This window comes from Sciurus vulgaris (assembly GCF_902686455.1).
Source record: "Sciurus vulgaris genome assembly, chromosome: 9".
Classification (NCBI taxonomy): Eukaryota; Metazoa; Chordata; class Mammalia; order Rodentia; family Sciuridae; genus Sciurus; species Sciurus vulgaris.
In genome coordinates, this window is record NC_136469.1 from 105,635,359 (window position 1) to 105,654,909 (window position 19,551).

The 19,551-nt window shown below is 37.3% G+C and overlaps 1 protein-coding gene across 9 annotated transcripts in view; it reads left to right on the forward strand.

Moving 5' to 3' along the window:
• The window catches only part of FRYL (FRY like transcription coactivator), a 229,751-nt gene that overhangs the window by 175,471 nt on the left and 34,729 nt on the right, over window positions 1-19,551 (forward strand). For 7 of the 9 annotated variants that reach the window (XM_079153910.1, XM_079153909.1, XM_079153913.1 and 4 more), the window contains 12 exons: window positions 222-390; window positions 1,908-1,992; window positions 2,821-2,933; window positions 3,908-4,058; window positions 4,732-4,835; window positions 7,435-7,620; window positions 9,200-9,404; window positions 10,863-10,984; window positions 12,029-12,219; window positions 13,623-13,717; window positions 14,790-15,397; window positions 15,693-15,790. In XM_079153910.1, the coding sequence (XP_079010036.1) occupies window positions 222-390; window positions 1,908-1,992; window positions 2,821-2,933; window positions 3,908-4,058; window positions 4,732-4,835; window positions 7,435-7,620; window positions 9,200-9,404; window positions 10,863-10,984; window positions 12,029-12,219; window positions 13,623-13,717; window positions 14,790-15,397; window positions 15,693-15,790 (2,127 nt within the window). The remainder of the gene's footprint in view (window positions 1-221; window positions 391-1,907; window positions 1,993-2,820; window positions 2,934-3,907; window positions 4,059-4,731; window positions 4,836-7,434; window positions 7,621-9,199; window positions 9,405-10,862; window positions 10,985-12,028; window positions 12,220-13,622; window positions 13,718-14,789; window positions 15,398-15,692; window positions 15,791-19,551) is intronic. The other 2 variants (XM_079153912.1, XM_079153917.1) reach the window with 1 other exon arrangement.

Genomic DNA, 19,551 nt, shown 5'->3' on the forward strand with positions numbered 1-19,551 from the left:
TATATATATGTTTTCGTTCATCTCAATTTGATCTGATGCTGAGAACCGTTGCTGATAAAGCTAATCCGTGTCTCATTACCAATCAGCCGCCAGGCACATTTTGATTGTGCTTGTTTACCTTCCACTTAAAGTCGAACTTATTCTGATAAAATTTGTCTCAAGACAAATTTATGAGATAAATATTTTGTGTTCTCTTTTCTGAACCATTTCTTTTGTGACAGGTGAAGAAAGTCATCGTTTATTTAGGTAGGGACAAAACGATGCAGCTACTAGAGGAGCTGGTGAGCGAACTTCAGCTGACAGACCCGGTCAGCTCAGGTGTCACCCACATGGATAACCCCCCCTACTACCGCATCACTTCCAGCTACAAAATCCCTTCTGTCACCTCAGGTGAGGCTGCACTTAAAACTGATTGCTTTGTGTCAGGAAGAGTTGCTTTACCTAATGGTTAGTTTTAGCAAGCATCTGTGTCTTTAAACAACGTTATTGAGAAAGCAAAAGCAAATGTGAATCATATATCATAATGTGGTGAGAGTTGGTAAATTTTTGTTGTAAATTGACAAGTTATATATAGGGAGTAGAAAATTATGTTAGGATTTATGAATACAAAGTGGGATAATTAAATCAAGCTGATTAACATACCTGCCACCTTAACTGCTGACCAGATTACATTATTTTGAGTTGAAGAAACTACATATCCTGAGAGAATAACTTTCAGTGAAAATCAATATGCTCTCTAGGCTATTGTAAGTAAAATTTCTTTGTGAAAGTCTTCTGCAGTTTATATTGAATGCTTTCACTTTGTCAGTAAGAGTGTATAATTAGAAATATTCAAAATTACATCTTCAGAATTTATTTTTCATCTTTTTATTTCTTAGCCTTTTTTCTGCAATCTAATTGATTTCTAATAACACTTCCATTGAATTTTTCATATCTGCTAATGTGATTTTAATTCCAAAGAGTATTTTTTTTTTTTAGTTAGGATTTCTTTTTTTAGCAGTATCCTATTCAAATTTCATGATGGTACTTTTTCTGAGCCTGATAAAGTTATAAGATTTCTTCACCCAGTAGAAGTTCTTATATTGCTATTTGTTTTGTCTTCATAAAAGCTTTGCTTAAAACCTGCCAGTTCCAGATCTGTCTTTTTATAAGGAAAGTATTTTAAAAATTGTCAAGTTCTGTATGTTTATGTGGGACTAGTTGACTGCGTCCCTTTTAAGTGATGATTTCGGTAATCTCAATGTAGGCCTTTTCTCTTGAATTACTCCCTTGCCTACAGGAGAGGGTGTGTATGTGATGGATGGATTTTATATATTTATATATACACATATTTACAGAGGCCTTGAGCCTGAGGAAGGATGCAGAGCAGGAGACGCAATCTCAGATTTTAGTATGTGGATTTTCAATTCATCCCCTATTCTCAGTAAGGTGCTTCCTCCTTCCTCGATGCAAGGGGTACCCTAGTTCAGAAATCTGACTTCCTCTCACCAGAAGAGACTTCTTCCAGAAGTGGGTAGAGACAGCCACCCAACTGCAAGAGACAGAGAGATAGATTTAGGAGTCTAGTTCTAAAGTAGGTTTTCAACCATTTTTCTATTTTTAGCACTGCTTTGAACCCCGATTTCCAGCTGCTCAGTGCTACTCATTCCTGAGCCTCTTGGAGATACAACAGTGTAAAAACTTCTTAGTCCACACCCTGCCACCTTCATAGTTCTTAATTACTTCTGTGCTTTTGTTTTCCAGCATCCCTAAAATTGTTGCTATTACCTCCTTTCCCTCTTGATCATTATAAGTGCATTCCTTTTTTAAAATCCCTTTGCTTTCACTTCAGTGGAGTTTTGACTGAAATCTTTTGTCCTTTTTTGTTCTCTTAAATTGACAGGTACTATTTTATTTTTTATTAATAGGAACTACTTCCAGTAGCAATACAATGGTAGCTCCCACAGATGGCAACCCTGATAATAAGCCCATAAAGGAGAACCTAGAAGAGAGGTGAGTACCTCTCTGTTCTTCATTAGCCTTTCAGTTTGACAGATACTGATTGTCATTAGAATAAATGAAAATCTCCATTGGAATATGTGGGGCTTTTGTTTTGTTCTGTTTTGTTTTTTGGTAGTGCTTTGCCACTGAGCTACATCCCTAGCCCTTTTTATTTTTTTGACACAGGTACTCGATAAGTTACCTAGGGCCTCACTGAGTTGCTGAGGCTGGCCTCAAACTAGTGATCCTCCTGCCTCAGCCTCCCAATCACTGAGATTATAGGCATGTGCCACTGTGCCCTCCTGGAATATGTATTTTGTTGTTTTAAAATTCTAATGAAGAGGGCTGGGGATGTGGCTTACCTAGCATGCATGAGGCCCTGGGTTTGATCCCCAACACTGCAGAGGGGGAAAAAAACAAAACTTCTAACTAAGAAATATGTTTCTATATTGGAAGAATTTCACATTGACTGTCTGTCTTCATGTTAAAGATGCTGACAGGCTAAGATTTTTGATATGCTGTAATGGATGAAAAGGTGGAATCCAGTAAGTCACCTTTTGTGTCCCTTACATTTTGAGACTTTTCTAAATGACTATTTACTCTTTTTTATATAAATCAGTTTCATCAGAATATCTATTCTGGATGTTTAGGTAGGAATAATTGACTAAAAGTTTAAGCTTTTGAATTATAAGGTGGAAATTAATATATATCTTAGTAAACTCTTGGTGGTATTTTGCATAATGTGTGTGTGTTGTGTGTTTAAACATAAGCAGTAAAACATTGAAGTACGAATACCACTTTTTCATGAGCGGCAACTAACTTCCCTGATTGTTCCCATAGCTACGTGCACCTGGACATCTACAGTGGACTGAACAGCCATTTAAACCGTCAGCACCACAGACTAGAGTCTCGATACAGTAGCAGCTCTGGAGGATCTTATGAAGAAGAAAAAAGTAATCCATTCCAAATGTTCCTTATATAACTATAATGATGAGGTCTATTACTATATTATATTAATATAGTTTTCCAATAAATTATTTTAAAAGAATATTTAACTGCCACTAGTGGTGTTCCAACGTAATCTGAAATGTCTTCTTGATTTTGAGGAATAATTTTAAATAAGCAACATTAAGTGGGGGAAATTAAAAACAAGAAACACAGGTTCCCTATAGATGATTCAAAAGGAACATGAATTGGTTCTCAAGAAGCATCATAGAACAAACACTGGGCACAGCCTGGTTTTTTAACAGGTGTTTGCTTTTCCCTGTGTGAATTTGCATTTTACTACAGAGGTTATCCCTTTGCACTTGTATGTAAATAATCTGCCCAAATCTCACGGTAACATTAGAACAGAAGCACAAACTTTCAAGGGAGGAAGGGACCTTGGAGATGATCTGATCCAATCTCCTTATTTTGTGCACGATGGAACTGAGGTCCAGAGAGGTTAAGTGACTTACCCACGTCACACAGAATTCACGTTCCCTGACGTCATTTTTTACTGAGCCTGCAGCCCCACCATCGTGGAGCAGAGTTTTAAGAGATGGGTTTGTGTTGGTCCTGTCTCAGGAAATTGAGACCTGAATAACTTTCCAAAAGGCCCATGTTAGAAGGCAGTTTCACCTATAAGGTTATCTCCTGGTTTGGCTATCAATTAGGGAATCGTAAGGAAGTGTTAATGTCATTTTGCTTTAATATAAAGGATGGAACCTGATTGATATTTCTTAGCTATCTCTCTGTCTCTCCCTCTCGCTCCGATTTGCCTACTCCAATATTTGTGCCCAGGTCTTCCTAACATACCTATGTGAAAATAGTGGGAAATTATTTTTTATCACACGCTGATGCTATAAATAGTTGGTGTCTTGCTAGAGTTTGCTTATATTGCCAGGAATTAGATGGTGTAGAAAATGAGACGATTTTATCTTGATAGGTGATTCAATGCCACTTTATTCTAATTGGCGACTGAAGGTGATGGAGCATAACCAAGGAGAGCCACTGCCCTTCCCACCAGCTGGAGGCTGCTGGTCACCACTGGTGGATTACGTGCCTGAAACGTCGTCACCTGGATTACCTCTTCACAGGTGGACTAGAGCTCATTCCTACTTCCTATGAGCCACGTTGCTGCTGAACACTTTGAGCCTTCTTTATGCTGTCTCATGACACAATGGATGGAAGCAGTCTTCTTAACTGAGATGCTGCAACAAATTAGACCACCGTGTTTAGATTTTAAGACATAGCCAAAAACCTCAGTCTTTTCACTCTATAAAATTAATATTCGATCTCATTCTGCTGCTGCTTTTCTGGGTGTCTGGCATAGTTACTTGACCTTTCTGGGACCCAGTTACTACATCTGACAAAAAAAGTGACTTTCTTGTAGTGGGCACTCTTATTTTGAATTGAATTAGACTGAATTCTACTGAGTAAAATTGCAGTCAATTGCTGCCTTCTTTGAGAATTCGTGAATGCACCAAACACGTATTGAACACCTACTCTGTGGCAAGTGATGTGCTAGGTCTCGAGGCTGAGGGACAAGGGGAGTGTGACCCTTGACTTCAAGGAGCCTGAGCCCTTAGGTTTTGATCTAAAGCTCTTGCTTATTGTTTCTTCAGCTGCATTGGTTTTTCTTCTTTTTTCCTTGAGAAGTTGTATTTTTCCATGAAAGCCAATATCAAAGTCTTTGAGTCATTTGTACAGAATTTTCCCTAGGTTTCCTCAGATCCGGGCAAAGGCTAATCGCACTCTCATCTGCCTCAGGTGTAACATAGCGGTGATCCTTCTGACGGATCTGATCATCGACCACAGTGTGAAGGTGGAATGGGGAAGCTACCTCCATCTTCTTCTTCATGCGATTTTTATAGGTAATAAAGCCTCATGTCTGATTCCTTCAGTGTATGTTTTTGTGATTATGTACAGGCTATTTTTAAGAAAGTGCTTAGTTGTCTCTCGTTTTTGTTTTTAGCATATTTTTTATGGGACTCTCTTCACTGTGATTCTCTGGATCCAGTGGGGAGTTACCAATAGCCCGATTTCTAACCACAAACGTGTCTACTGTTGCTATTCTTGGTTTTGCTTTCTTGCGATGTTGGGATGGAGCAGGGACTCATGCATGCTAGGCAAGTGCTCTGCCTCTGGGCCAGAATGCAAGCCCACCCGGTCCCTCTTCTTTTTCCTCTTATGGCCTTTTGTACTCCACACACACACACACACACACATACAACCCACCAGGGAAGTTTCTGTGGCTATCAAACAGCAGAATTAATTTACCCCTGGGATTAAAAACTTTCAGAGTAGATGGAATATGGAAATAGACCCTTAAGTATTTCCCAATAGAATTGAACTGGTAGGCAATCTGATTGTTACACCCTGAAACTCCACGTGCCCTTTGTGGGCTTACAGGATTGGCTTCCTGGAGCAAGTCAGGTGGCTGTCTTCTTACACCTTGAAGAACACTTAGTAATATAATCATTCTTTGGTGTTCAGACATTTACTTTCTATTAATGTTCTGCGTGTTCCCACCAAAATGCCTGTCTTTTTAAAAATTTCACTTATATATAGTATTGTGTAACAGTAAGAGATCACTAAATTTTAGACATGAAGCATTTAAAAATGTGTCTCCCTAGTGCTATAGGACAGTAGGCTCTTTTTTTTTTTTTTTTTGACATTTCAAAGATTTTATTGGAATACACTGTGCAGAACAACCAGAAAAGTGTCCATAAAATTTTCATAATCTGAAGGACATAAAGACCAAGACATTCAAGATCTCTAATACCCAAAAGCCTCTCATTGCTCTGCCCCCCTTTAAACACTACCTCCATTATGAAGGGTCACATTCCCCTTCTAACAATATAGATTAGTTCTAAGTGGGAACTTCTCAGATTCCATATTATTTTATGTAAGGATTCATACAAAAATGATGTACATAATTCAACTTTATTTTGTTTTTTGGTCTTTGTTTTTTGTTTTTTTTTTTTTTAATAAAATAGCATTTTTATTTTAAGAAGTCAGGGTTCGTTGTGACATTTGAAAAATATAGGAAAGCAGACACCACAAAACAAATTAATATATAATCCCATCTCCCAAGATAACCATTATCAATATTTTAGTTCAGACTTTTAAAACATAAAGGTCAGATATCACTTTACAGAAATGGAATCATAATATGGTGTTTTGTAAATTGTTACATTTCACTAAAGTTGTGTCATTCAGGGTGAACGTCTGTTTAATAGCATTAGCCGGTTAGTAGTGGTAGTAGTGATCGTGGTTATGAGGAGGAGGGACAAATCAGTACAGGTTTCTAAAGTCTAGCACAGTGTCCACATACAGAAAACCCTCAGTAGCTTAACTGCAAGACTATACAGGACTCTAGGCCAATTCCTAGTTCAAGTGAATTTGGTTAGAGTGTCAATTTGGTTACTCATTTTCCTAAAAGGTCTTCAATAGAGTTCCTGTCTTGCACAAAAAAAGTAATATAAAATCTAATATGGGGGCTGGGGTTACGGCTTAGTGATAAGAGTTCTTGCCTAGCATGTGTGAGGCACTGGATTCAATCCTCAGCACCACATAAAAATAAATAAAAATAAAGGTGTCCACCTACAACTAAAAAAATTTTTTTAAATAATCTAATATGGTGCTTCTTTATTCCAATAAAAGAAACAATATGTTTTTAGTTATTACTATTTATTATATATTTGGTTTAATATTAACAGAATATAAAAGTAAACTGACTTATTACATAGTTATAAGTTTTTGTAATACTTTGGTTACCTAGACTGGTGTTTAGAGACATTACATTCTTTTTTTTTTTTCCATACATGTATATAGGGTAATGATGTCTGTCTCAATCTACCATCCTTCCCATCCCCACCACCCCACCCCTCCCCTCATTCCCCTGACAGTAGACTCTTATAAAAACAGGCATATAACTCTAGACCAATTTTTTTTTAAACTATGTAATACATCATATTCCATGAAATCTTTTATATACAGTGGGCACCTGGTGTTCATAGTTTCCAAATCTGTGGATTCAACCAATGGTGGTTTGAAAATATCTTGATAAAAAAAATCTATATCTGTATTGAACATGCACAAATTTTTTTCTTGTTATTCCTAATCAATACAATGTAACAACAACTTACATAGCATTTACATTGTTTTAGGTATTATATGTAACCTAGGGATGATTTAGCATATATAGTAGAAGGGTGCTGTTTTATACGAGGTACTTGAGCATCTATAGATTTTGGTATTCAAGAAGTAGTGGAGAAGCTGAAGAGATGGCTCCTCTTGGAGCGCGCTCGCCTAGCATCCACAAGGACCAGGGTTCGAGTCCCTCCCCGGACAGTCAGACGGAAAGAAGTAGTGGAGCCAGGGATGACTGTAATTTCTGCATTTCTTCAGAGTTTAGGAGCAAGCACCCTCATTATTCCTCCTAATTGATGATTTTCTCCTCTCTTCCAGGGTTTGACCACTGCCACCCTGAGGTGTATGAACATTGTAAACGCCTGCTTCTGCACTTATTAATAGTGATGGGACCCAACAGCAACATCCGAACTGTTGCTTCTGTCCTTCTCAGGAACAAGGAGTTTAATGAGCCCAGGGTGCTTACAGTCAAACAAATTGCACACTTAGATTATACTTTCACAGGTATTTACCTTAAACCTACACCTTTAATGGAGAAATATGTTTAATTAGTTCGGACTCTCATGATAGAGAAAGTCAACTAAATAAAAGTTGAAATACTAGAGTAAACTTTTAAAACATGGTTATATTATTTGAAGTTATCATTTTACATTCTTTGCTCATCATCTGAAGAATATATTAAAATATTTGATCTGTATTGCTCTTAAGAATCTTTATCACACAAATGTTAAGTTTCGGATATGTAAGTTGAAGAGTGCTGAATTCATTGAATACTAGCCATGAAAAAGATGATGTTACATGAGATTCCCTTCTTACAAGATCTGGACACTGACAAAGTTAGTGAGGTCCAAATTAAGGAGACTTTAATATCAAACTTATTTCACTATCCACATTTGTTTTACTTTAAAAGTTATGCTATCTTCCTTCCTAATAGTCCCAACTTACTTCTTCCACCCATCAGTATCACCAGACGAGTAACATGATCTAGATTTTTGTGTGTGTGCAGTGCTGGGGATTGAACTCAGGGCTTCACACATTCTAAGTCAGTGCTATATCACTGAGCTGCAGGCTCAGCCTGAAAGTATTTACTTTCAGAAATAGAAATTACCATCTCTTTTCTGTCTCATCAGGTGTCAAATATAGGGTTAATAAATTTTAAAGATACTCAGTTAAAACCTTTATTTATTTACTTAAAATCATATAGTTCATAGCAAAATGATTATTAGGAAACATGAGCTTTTTAAGATTATGGTTGAAAGAAAAATGGAATAAAGCTTCTCTTATTTATGCTAAAGCACCTTTATACAAAATTACATAGTTTGTTATTTGGGTTTTTAATTTATTTTATTTATTTACTTATTTTGGTACTGGCACACTTAACCACTGAGCTACGTCCCCAGCCTTTTTTATTTTTAAGACAGAGTCTCCCTAAATTGCTAAGGGTCTTACTAAGTTGCTGAGGCTGGCCTTGAACTTGTGATCCTCCTGCCCCAACCTCTCCGGTCACTGGGTTTACAGGTGTATGCCACTGCATCCAACTTCTGCTCTTTGTATTTAAGACTCCTTTTGCCATTTTAAAAAATAAAGCATTAGTAAATAATTTTTGCCACTATTGATTTTAATGATTGACTAAATATAAATTTTACACATCGTCCTTAATGTAGCTTTTTAAAGGTAAAGTGAAGCAGAAAATATAGAATCCTTCCATAAGAAATTAAAAATCAGTTCACCCTATGGAAATGTGACTGGTTTAATAAAAACATTGAAAACAGTGTACCAACATATTAGGACATTGCCACCTTCAACTTTTTTCAGCAGATGGCAGCAGAGGGCCACACAGTAAATCCAGATTGCTGAATTTTAGTAACAAGCTGTGAAAAGTGTTTGTTTACCTCCAAGCTGACAGGGTGCAGCTTGGTGCTTCTGAGGAGTGCTGGGTGATGTCAGTCAGCACTGATGGTTTCCTCCTGTGTCCTGTAGAGTCTCCTGTAGTGACACCCGATGGTCCATCCCGGAAGTGTTTGCAGCCTCTTTCCTGGGTGGGTATTCTCTTGGGGTCCTCATGTTGCGCTTTCTCTTCCAGCAGGCATTAGCGATTTTGTACCTGATTACCAGCCCTCCCCCATGACCGACTCAGGGCTTAGCTCAAGTTCTACCTCTTCTAGTGTCAGCTTAGGAAATAGCAGCGCTGCCGTTTCACACCTGCACACCACGCTCCTCAACGAGGTGGACATCTCAGTGGAGCAGGACGGAAAGGTCAAAACCCTCATGGAGTTCATTACCTCAAGGTAACCTGCAGCTCTTTCCATCCCAGCAGTGTTTGTGTTGAGTCAGTCTTTTGTCGGCCACCATAAGCTGCATTTTTATTTTCTGAAATGCCATGATTCGAAAAACACAGGTTTGTATTGCACAGTATTTTGAAAATTGTGATGCATCTAAAGATTGGTCTTCTGCATACCTGCAGTTATACCCAAGATAACTGAGTCATGCCGCCTTACTAATTGCCCAAAGAGTACCATATTATTTGTGTATATAATATCCTACTTTCATTAGGTACATTATCATTAGCCAGTCATCAAATATTTGTTTATTTTCTTCTCTATGCAAGGCTCTCTGAGAAGGTTAATAGAAAAAGGTCATGATGTCCCACAGTGAGAGCCAGATCAAAGGAGCATGAGAAACAAAGTATGTTTAGAAATGACAAATAATCCATTCTGACTGTAATCTGAGAAAATAAAGTTTCTAAACAATGCTAGAAAGCTTGGGTGCATTCAAACTGGAAGGTCATGAAATCCAGGCCTGTGGTTATAGATTACATTTAAAATCACTGAACTAGGACTGGAGGTGACTCAGTGGTAGAGGGCTTGTATGGTGTGTGCAAGGCCCTGGGTTCAGTTCCCAAAGACCCCCCCCCCCACACACACACACACACACACACTCATACATGCTCACATCATTAAGCTAAGTTGGGGGAATGAAAGGAATAATTTAATAAATATGTGGGTAAAATCAGTCCCTTATCAGTGAACAGAATAAAGAGACAGAAGGGACTGGACTCAGTGTGCCCACATGAAAGGTTTTCAAGGCACTTTGGGCCCTAGTCTTATAAGGAACTTAACTTATGTAATAGCAAAGATGTTTTTATTAATTTATTTTTGAGATACTGGGGATTCTATCCAGGAGCAGGGCTACATTCATCCTTTTTTTTTGGGGGAGGGGGCGCAGGGGATAGGATCTTGCTAAGTTGCTGAGGCTGGCCTCAAACTTTCCACCTACAAAGAACATTTTAAAGAAATGAACTTTCTTTTTAAAGAAAGAACCAACAGGACAATATTCTGACTTAAGCTTCCTCTGTAGTTTTACTAGCACAGTTATTTTTACTGCATTTAACCTGTAAATTATTTTCTTTATATTATAATCTAGGTACAGTCTCAGCTTCATAAATTATGTCTTGAGCTATAACACATAGACAGTAACCAGTACTCTCTTCTCAATAGGTGAAATTTGTTATCTCTTGCTACTACCTCTCAGAGAATTTGAGTGTAGTGATGGTAGACATTGAAATTAGCTCTTTCCCTACTTGATGTAGAACATTCCATGTCCACGTACATGTATAATGGATAGGCTGTCACCTGCTATTTGATTTGTTTACTACTATCCTTTCTAATTGAAAAGATACAGTTTAAGCAAGTATCAATCTGTTGATATAAGTTAAAAACAACCGAATTAATCTGTTCTGTTTTCAGAAAAAGAGGGCCCCTGTGGAACCATGAGGATGTTTCTGCCAAGAATCCTAGCATAAAGAGTGCTGAACAGTTAACTACATTTTTGAAACACGTGGTTTCTGTTTTCAAGCAATCAAGCGCAGGTATTTTTTAATAAATATTTTACATGATAATTCAGTTTTAATGAGATATTTTGATATGATGTTGAAATTTTGATAATACTTAATTCCAAATTAATAGTTTAAAAATTTTAAAAATTTTAGAAAGATTTTTTTTTTAACTAGTGAATGTTAACAGATCTGCTTGAGTTGAAGAAAAATTAATTCACTACTTAAAAAGAAAAAAAGAGGGAGATAGCTCAGTCGGTAGAGTGCTTGCCTTGTAAGCATAAGACCCTGGGTTCGATCCCCAGCACCCCCCCAAAAAGGAAAAAAGAACTATGTCTCTGAAATTTGGGGCTTAGTTTTGTGTGTGATGGTGTCACAAAATCATGATTCAGTTGTGAATCATAAAGGTCATAAACTTAAAAATTCCTCGTGGTACTGGTGAGACTTCTACAATCTCAGATTTAACACATTTGACAATCATAATAAAAGTATATGTGTCTGTAGCAGTGATTGTCACCTAGGGGTTTGCTTGTCAGAACATATGACAATGTCTGAAGATATTGTCTTGATTGCGGGGTGGGGCCACGGGTCTGCTATCAATGTCTGGTGGGTTAAGGCCAGAGACATTGCTAAACATCATACAGTGCCCAGAAAAGCTCTTTCAAAAGTCAGTTAGTTGGGGCTGGGGTTATAGCTCATTGGCAGAGCACTTCCCTTACACGCATGGGACACTGGGTTCGATCCTCAGCACCACATAAACAAAATAAAGACATATGTCCATACACAACTTTAAAAAAAATTTTTTAAAAAAAAGTCAGTTAGTTGGCCCAAAATTTCAGTTGTGACTGAGTTTGAGAAACCCTGGTCCCAAGAATTGCTCCCCTGGAGATCTGACTGAGGGGCCACCAAAACGCAAGTGGAGGTTTATCAAAGAGTATACATTGACTTACACGATGTAGCTGCCTGTGAGACTGGTCTGGGAGCGTGCGGGGTTCTGGCTTTAATGTGGACACTCTCTGGTTACAACTCCCTGTATTCTGTAAAATAAGAGCCACCCACCCTTGTCCTTATTCTTTGCAGAAGGAATTCATCTGGAACATCACCTTAGTGAAGTTGCTCTGCAAACAGCGCTTTCTTGTTCTTCTCGACACTATGCTGGGAGATCCTTTCAAATTTTCAGGGCCCTGAAGCAGCCACTGTCTGCAACTACACTTTCTGATGTTCTCTCCAGACTTGTAGAAACTGTAGGGGATCCAGGAGAAGATGCACAGGTATTTCATTACATTTTCCCTGCAGTTAGTGAGGAGCAACTGGGGTCAAGGACTCGCTGCCAAATATAGATCACAACAGCTAGAGCTAGACAGTGATCATAATTATTAACATCCCATTAACAAGCAGGTGAAGAAGTAAGCAAACTTAAGTTTGTAAGTAGTATTTAATAACCTACTATTTAGATCATAGAGTCTAGTGCCTCTCAGAAAGTTTTGCACACTACACACATACACACACATACCTGGATATTATTATCTCAGGATGACCATAAGATAAAAGAGGAAGTTAAATTTAAATATAAAATGAAACATCAAATTTCATTTTTAATGATGTCAGCAAAATTTTACACTAGAGAAACTTAAATTTGTTCCAACTGCTGATTTTATTAGCACTTTTCTATCCATTGGAGATATAGTGCTGAACAAAACAAAGTTCCCAGCATTCTGGAGCTCATATTCTCTTGGGGGACACAAGCCTTTAATCAGCCAATAACATATAACACAATTTTACTTAGTGATAAATGCTGTGAAAATAATAAGGTAAAGGGTTAAAGTGCCATGGTTTAGAGGGAGTTGTTTTATATATAATAATCTGAGAGGTGAGTATCAAATATATACTGGTATGTACTGGATCTAGGGATGATCTGAGGAAAGAACACTTCAGGCAGAGGAAGATAGGATTAGCATGTACAAAGACACTGAGGCAGAGGAAAGAGGGTGGTTGGGGTTTTGGGTTTTCTGGGTTTTTTTTTTTTAGGACCATCATGAAGACCAGTGAGGCTGATATATATTGAGGGGGTGACAGGCTAGTGATGAGATAGGCAGGTCCAGATCTCATTAGGCCTAGTAAGCCTTAGTGAGAGATTTGGCTTCACTCTGAATTGATGGGAAAACATTCAAAAGGTTTTAAGAGAAGTAAGACACTGGATGTGATTTGCTTTTGAAAAAACTCACTTGGGCATCTGGGTGGAGTCCTTGGGGAGGACGAGAATGGAAACAGGAGAAGACAGTTACCGGGGGAGTCCAGGCTGAAGTGGCAGTAGGTTAGATTAAGGGAAGCTTTGGAGGTAGAGAAAAGCAGTTAGACTGAGATCTGTTTTAAAAGTGATGTTTTCAAGACTTGCTGATGGATTCAATTTAGATATTTAGATTTGGAAGAAAGAAACAAAGATAACCCCTAGACTTCTGACCTGAGCAATTCTGTGTAAATTGTACTGCCATTATAATCAATTAATACCATTAGTTTGATGAGCTTTCATCAGGCAGCAAGATTGTGTTGCTTAGGAATGTAATGATTTTGTAATATTAATGCAGTTTGTTCTATGTTTAGATTTCATTGGGAAATCTATTGCAATTTCTTCTTTCCAGAGCATAATTAATTAAAATCTGCCCTTTTCCCCTAGGGATTTGTCATTGAGCTTCTTCTCACCTTGGAGTCTGCAATTGATACTTTGGCTGAAACCATGAAGCATTATGATCTTCTTTCTGCCCTTTCTCAGTAAGAATTTAAACCAGGAAACCTATTGAATACAGAATTCCAATCACTAAATTCTCATCATCTTTACCTTATATTATTCTAATATTGAAAGTGAAAATAATCCCTGCCCCCTCCAAATCAGACAGGTTACCAGTGGGAAAACGGGCCTCAGACAGTGAGGACTTCTGAAAAGTGCCAGAGCTAATTCGGTCAATTCTTTTCTTCTCATGTCCTGGTCACATCTCTTGCTGCTGTGTCAGTCAGGCTCCCTTGACAGGCCCCATTCCTGCCACACTTAGGGTCCTATTGCTCCCTGAGTGACCCTTAGGGACACCCAGATGTGCTCCCAGGAATAACCCATCCTCCCATTTCTCTGCCATGCAAACCCCAAATTAATCCTTTAGTCTCATCCCAAGTATCACCTAGCTAAGTTTTTCTAACTCCCCTAGAGCAGTGCTAGGTATTTTATCCTTTGGATTCTCACAGTGCTATCTTTATATTTTAATATTTTAATAATAGCAATTGACTGAGTATAACTTTGTCGATTTACGTATCTATTCCCCACAATAGGGTTTTTAAAAATATTCCTAACCTTTTGCATGCTGCTGGCACATGTCAAAGGCATTCAGAAAAGATTATTTTAATTAATAACAATTGGATAGGAGGAAGCAGGAGAAGTCATAAATGAATTTTTGAGTTTAGTTCTCTTAAAAAAGAAAAAAAAAAATGCCATTCAAAGGAATAGGGACATCAAGACCGTCAGGTTTGAGGGTAAGACAAATTCGGTCTACTTTGGATATAATACATAACTAAATCCCAGAGCTGAGGGTTCTCAGTGATTACTAAGGCAGAATCTTCTCAGAAAATCCAGCCTCATTCCCTCTGAGAGGAAATAGCCACCATAGAAAAGGCACTGTTGTACATTTTATTTTAATGTGGAAGCAAAACTGAAATTTGATTAAAGTCAGATACACCAAAACATGATTTTCTGGTAACACTGCTTTTCGGTTTTCAAGAGTGAAATTAATGTAGCAAAAGTGACTGCAGATGAATTCACTTTTTTCTTTCTTTTTTCTTCTCTCTCTCTGTTAAGAACCTCATACCATGATCCTATAATGGGAAACAAGTATGCAGCTAACAGGAAAAGCACTGGACAACTCAATTTAAGCACAAGTCCCATCAATAGTAGCAGTTATTTGGGATATAACAGTAATGCAAGAAGTAACTCTTTGAGATTAAGTTTAATTGGTGACCGAAGAGGTGACCGGCGGCGGAGTAACACACTGGATATAATGGATGGACGAATAAACCATAGCAGTAGCTTAGCAAGGACTAGAAGCCTTTCCTCTCTACGAGAGAAAGGAATGTATGATGTGCAGTCCACTACTGAGCCTGCCAACTTGATGGCCACCATTTTTTGGATAGCAGCATCTTTATTAGAATCAGATTATGAATATGAATACCTCCTGGCTCTCAGGCTTCTCAACAAACTGCTTATCCATTTGCCTTTGGATAAATCGGAGAGTCGAGACAAGATCGAAAATGTACAAAGCAAATTGAAGTGGAACAATTTCCCAGGCCTTCAGCAGCTCTTCCTTAAGGGTTTTACCTCAGTTTCTACCCAAGAAATGACCGTGCACCTCCTCAGTAAACTCATTTCTGTCTCCAAACACACATTGGTGGATCCCTCCCAATTGTCAGGTGATGTTAAATATAACTGCACCAATGTTAGTATAATTGCATTTTAATGTGGTTGAAATGTAAACTAATCATTTGTTTTTGAAGTCTACTAATTTCTGCTTTTCTGCAAACAGTGATAGTTTTTTTTAATATGTTAGATTATAAACTATTTGGTAAAAGAAAAAAATTAGAAGATTGAGTATATCAGAAAATGAAAAGAAAATGGTTTCTAAAACCATTTTAAAGATACCTTTAACTTTTAAAATAATGTGCAATAAAATTGGTTATTGTTTGCTTTTTTGTTTTGTTTTGATAGGCTTTCCTCTTAACATCCTTTGCTTATTGCCTCACTTAATCCAGCATTTTGACAGCCCAACTCAGTTTTGCAAAGAAACAGCTAGTCGAATAGCAAAGGTAAGCAAATGTTATGCCAAAAGACAACACTGTAGGGACATTGCTATCTAGTTTATCTTAAGAGGGGAATCTCTTAAACGTCCTCTTACTGTTACTGCCTGTGTGAATTCTGCATCTAAATGTTTATTCTGTCTGTGCATATAAAAGAGTTACATAGTAATATAAGTTGCAATTGCTCAAATAACAGTGAATAAAACTATTTAATTAGAGTAACACTCCTCTGAGTCTGAGTCTTTTTCTGCTCCTTTTCCCTACCTTCTCCTTTACCTCTCTGTCAGTTTCTCACTCGCTCACTCATTCATTCACTACCAAATATTGACTGAGAGCTGGGTTAGGTGCTGGTCATACATCATGAGCACAGTGTTTGAACACTGGTCTTGTGGAGAGTGAGATATGCAGTCAAGAAGTAGGCGGTCCCCAGAGTCCAGTAAGTATCCAGTCAATGGGAGGGCAGAACATTCCAGCAGAACATACAGCGTACGCCTTCCTAGAGGAAGTCCTAGATGAGCTCACATCGAAGGCTGAAAAGGAGGAATGAAAAAAGACCCCAGATGTGAGGCCAGGAGTGAGGCCAAGGGTTTAAGTTCTCTAGGCAGAAGAAATTCTATCATGTGCAGAAGCCCCAGGGAAAAAGAGAACATAATGTAGTTTGAGATTCTGAAAGCTCTCTCTCCTTTTCTGTTTGGCTATTTTCCTGTGAACACTCTTTCTATTCATCTTCCCTCTCTGTGCCATTCACTCTTTTTTTCTTGCATGTTTGGCTCTTTCCTTCCATTGTCTAAGTTCTGAAAACAGTAGTGTTGCTATTTTTTAAAATATATGTTAACTCATGTTTTAAAGTAACATACTCTTAATTTTAGAAGCTTATGATATTGACATTTTATATTTTTAATAATTTCCTCCATTAAGAACAATAAGGAACTCTCAAATAGCTTGTAGCTGGCCTTCTTCTTACATACATTTTTTTTTTTTTTTTTTTTTTTGTCATTCACTGAGTCTTGGGCAGGGAAAGACCTTTCCCACTAAAAATATAAACAGCTCCAAGGAATTAGATAAGTTTATGAGAAGTATATATAACAACAGAAAATTAGATGCACTGGGATTGAAAATTGGTAGGTGAATAACAACCTAAATAAAACTCTCCAAAGCACTGGGTTGGGGGTTGGGGTGGGGGGCGGAAACAGTTTTGAACAGAAGGAAACCAGCAAATAAAATTTCCAGGAAGAGATTTTATACAAGCAATATTTTTAAAAGCTGAGATTCAATTAACAAGTAGCCCACTAAATGGAAAGAACAAAGTCACAGAGAGCCGAATAAAACACCTTTCCATGGCCCTGATTGAAATAAATTTATCCCTGAGTGCCAAGGTGCTGAGAAAATCCATTAGCAGCAACTGGAGTAGACTCTTTGTACTATGTTGCTAGATAATACTTAATAAGTGACAAGAAAATATTTCATAAAATATGCTGTTGAGTTCATCCCTAATTAAGTTTCTAGATAAATTAGGTATGGAGAAATTCTTGCATAAGCACTTGTAGTTAAAAAGAAGAGCCATTATTTTAGTTAATGGAAACATATCTTAGTTTCATAAGTAAAAATGGTAATGGGAAGAAATAAGCTAAAAATTGTCCCCTGTTCTTGATTTTACCTAATAAAAAAAAAAAAATCCAATAGAACATCATTAAGTGAAGAACTATGATGAAATAAAATATTGCCCTTTGAAAATGATTATTTGCCTAAAAGACACCAATTACATGTGTAGTATTTGTGCCAATAAAGTTGAAAAGTAATACAAAATATAAAATGTCTTATAACTTATTTTGATGTTCTTATGTACATCATTAGAAAAATGTTGTAAACCAGGATTTTTTCCCTATATGAGTACTTACAAAGAAAATGTATTTAAAAAAAAAGTATATTGACTTAACCTGATATTTCAAGAAAATAAAAGGCACAAATACCATAGTAGATAAGTAAACATATTTAAGAGCAGCTGCTAGGATGTGTTGAATAGCTACCTGCTGAATGCTGGTTCACCAAGGAGCCAGCCTGAAGAATGGCACAGCCCTTTGAGCTTTAAGCTGCAGATGGTGTGACCACATCAAGGAAATCCTCAACTATCTTTTTGTTCGTAAGAAATCAAATATGGCCCTCTATTTTTAAGTCTGCTTTCTTCCTGTTGGGCAGCATGCAGATTCCCTCTCTGTGTGCTTTTAGCAACCTGCAGGATGTGAATTAAATTGATTCCTTAATTATTCTCTCACTTATAACTGTTGAGAGTAATTTTCTGCCATTATGTGCTTCCTCATTATGCAAATATCAATCTTTCTACTGTTTGTGCCTGTGGAGAGCCCAGAATTTCAAAATGAGGCAGCACTTAAGACAAATATTTGTTCCTTTTATTATGGTAAAGGTAGTGTGCTAAAAAAGTTTGTTATAAAGCATTCTCCTAGGATCTTATTTTAACCTGGTGATTCAAAAATTTCAAAATCTTAAGTCATTTGCACAGCAAACAAAATTGTATAGCATATGTTCCAAGAATTGTCATTTTTTTCAAAAATGTTTTTAAAAACAATCCTTTAGAAATGATATTCTTTAAGAATACAAATATTCAGTATGAATTTTTTTTCTTTGGGAAGCCTTTTTTGCATTTTAAAGAATTTAAGCAAATTCTTTTTTTTTTTTTTTTTTGCAGTACTGGGGATTGAACCCAGGGCCTTGTGCTTGCTTGCGAGGCAAACACTCTACCAACTGAGCTATATCCCCAGCCCAAGCAAATTCTTAAAGTTATAAAATTACATGATTTTTTAAAAAATAATATGTTGAAACACAAATAAGAAACATCAACAAAATTTTTTCTTTTATCTTCCTCTTCTTGGTTTTATGGGTAAAAGACTAATTAATGCGTGAGATCAGCTGCTTTAATGGTTTTATAAAATAACTGCCATGGTACTGTGTTAATAGTGCTTGCACAATCTTACATGTTTTTATCTCAGGTCTGTCCAGTGATATCTGTATAATGAACATGAGGCCCTCCGAGTCTAGTAAATGTCTTCTAAATTATCAAAGTAAAAGTCAGTTCTATTCATTTGAAAGATAAATATATGTATTTTTAAAAGGTAATGCTATAATTTGCTCACTAAATGTTCTAGGCAATTTTGAAAATATTATTAAGATGAAAAGATTCATGAGAAAAGTGAAAAGAGGAAAATGAAAAGCAGGCATTACAATGAGGCTAGATTTTTATGATAGTTAGGGACGTAAGTCTAGTGAGTTCCTTTTCCAATACTAGATTATTTAGGTGTGCACCATAAGTGGCTAAGGATCACCCTCACCAATAACCCAAAGAACAAACAGACTAAGGTCCAAAAGATCCCCCAGACATTTGTTGATTCAGACACCATGGTATTGGGTCAAGCCAACTCTGAGAAGTCAGGACATTATGGAGTGGCCTCTAAAAGGTTGGCCAAGGTTCTTAGGGCTTAGGTGATTTCCTGAGGAGCAAATTGAGGTCCAGCCTACAGACTGTTATGCAGTGGAAATGAAGGATTCAGTTATATCAGCACTGCATTGAAATCCTTTGACTACACATGTTCTGAGGCTTTCTGCAATTGGCCTCTCTACGGAGATGCCTTGTACATAGTGGAGACTAAAGTGTCTCCTGTCTGACACAACAACTGTGAATCCCTGAGAATCCCCATGTTGCGTCTGCCTGTTTAGTCCCAGAACTGCATATGGGTTTGTCAAAACAGTTATGAACC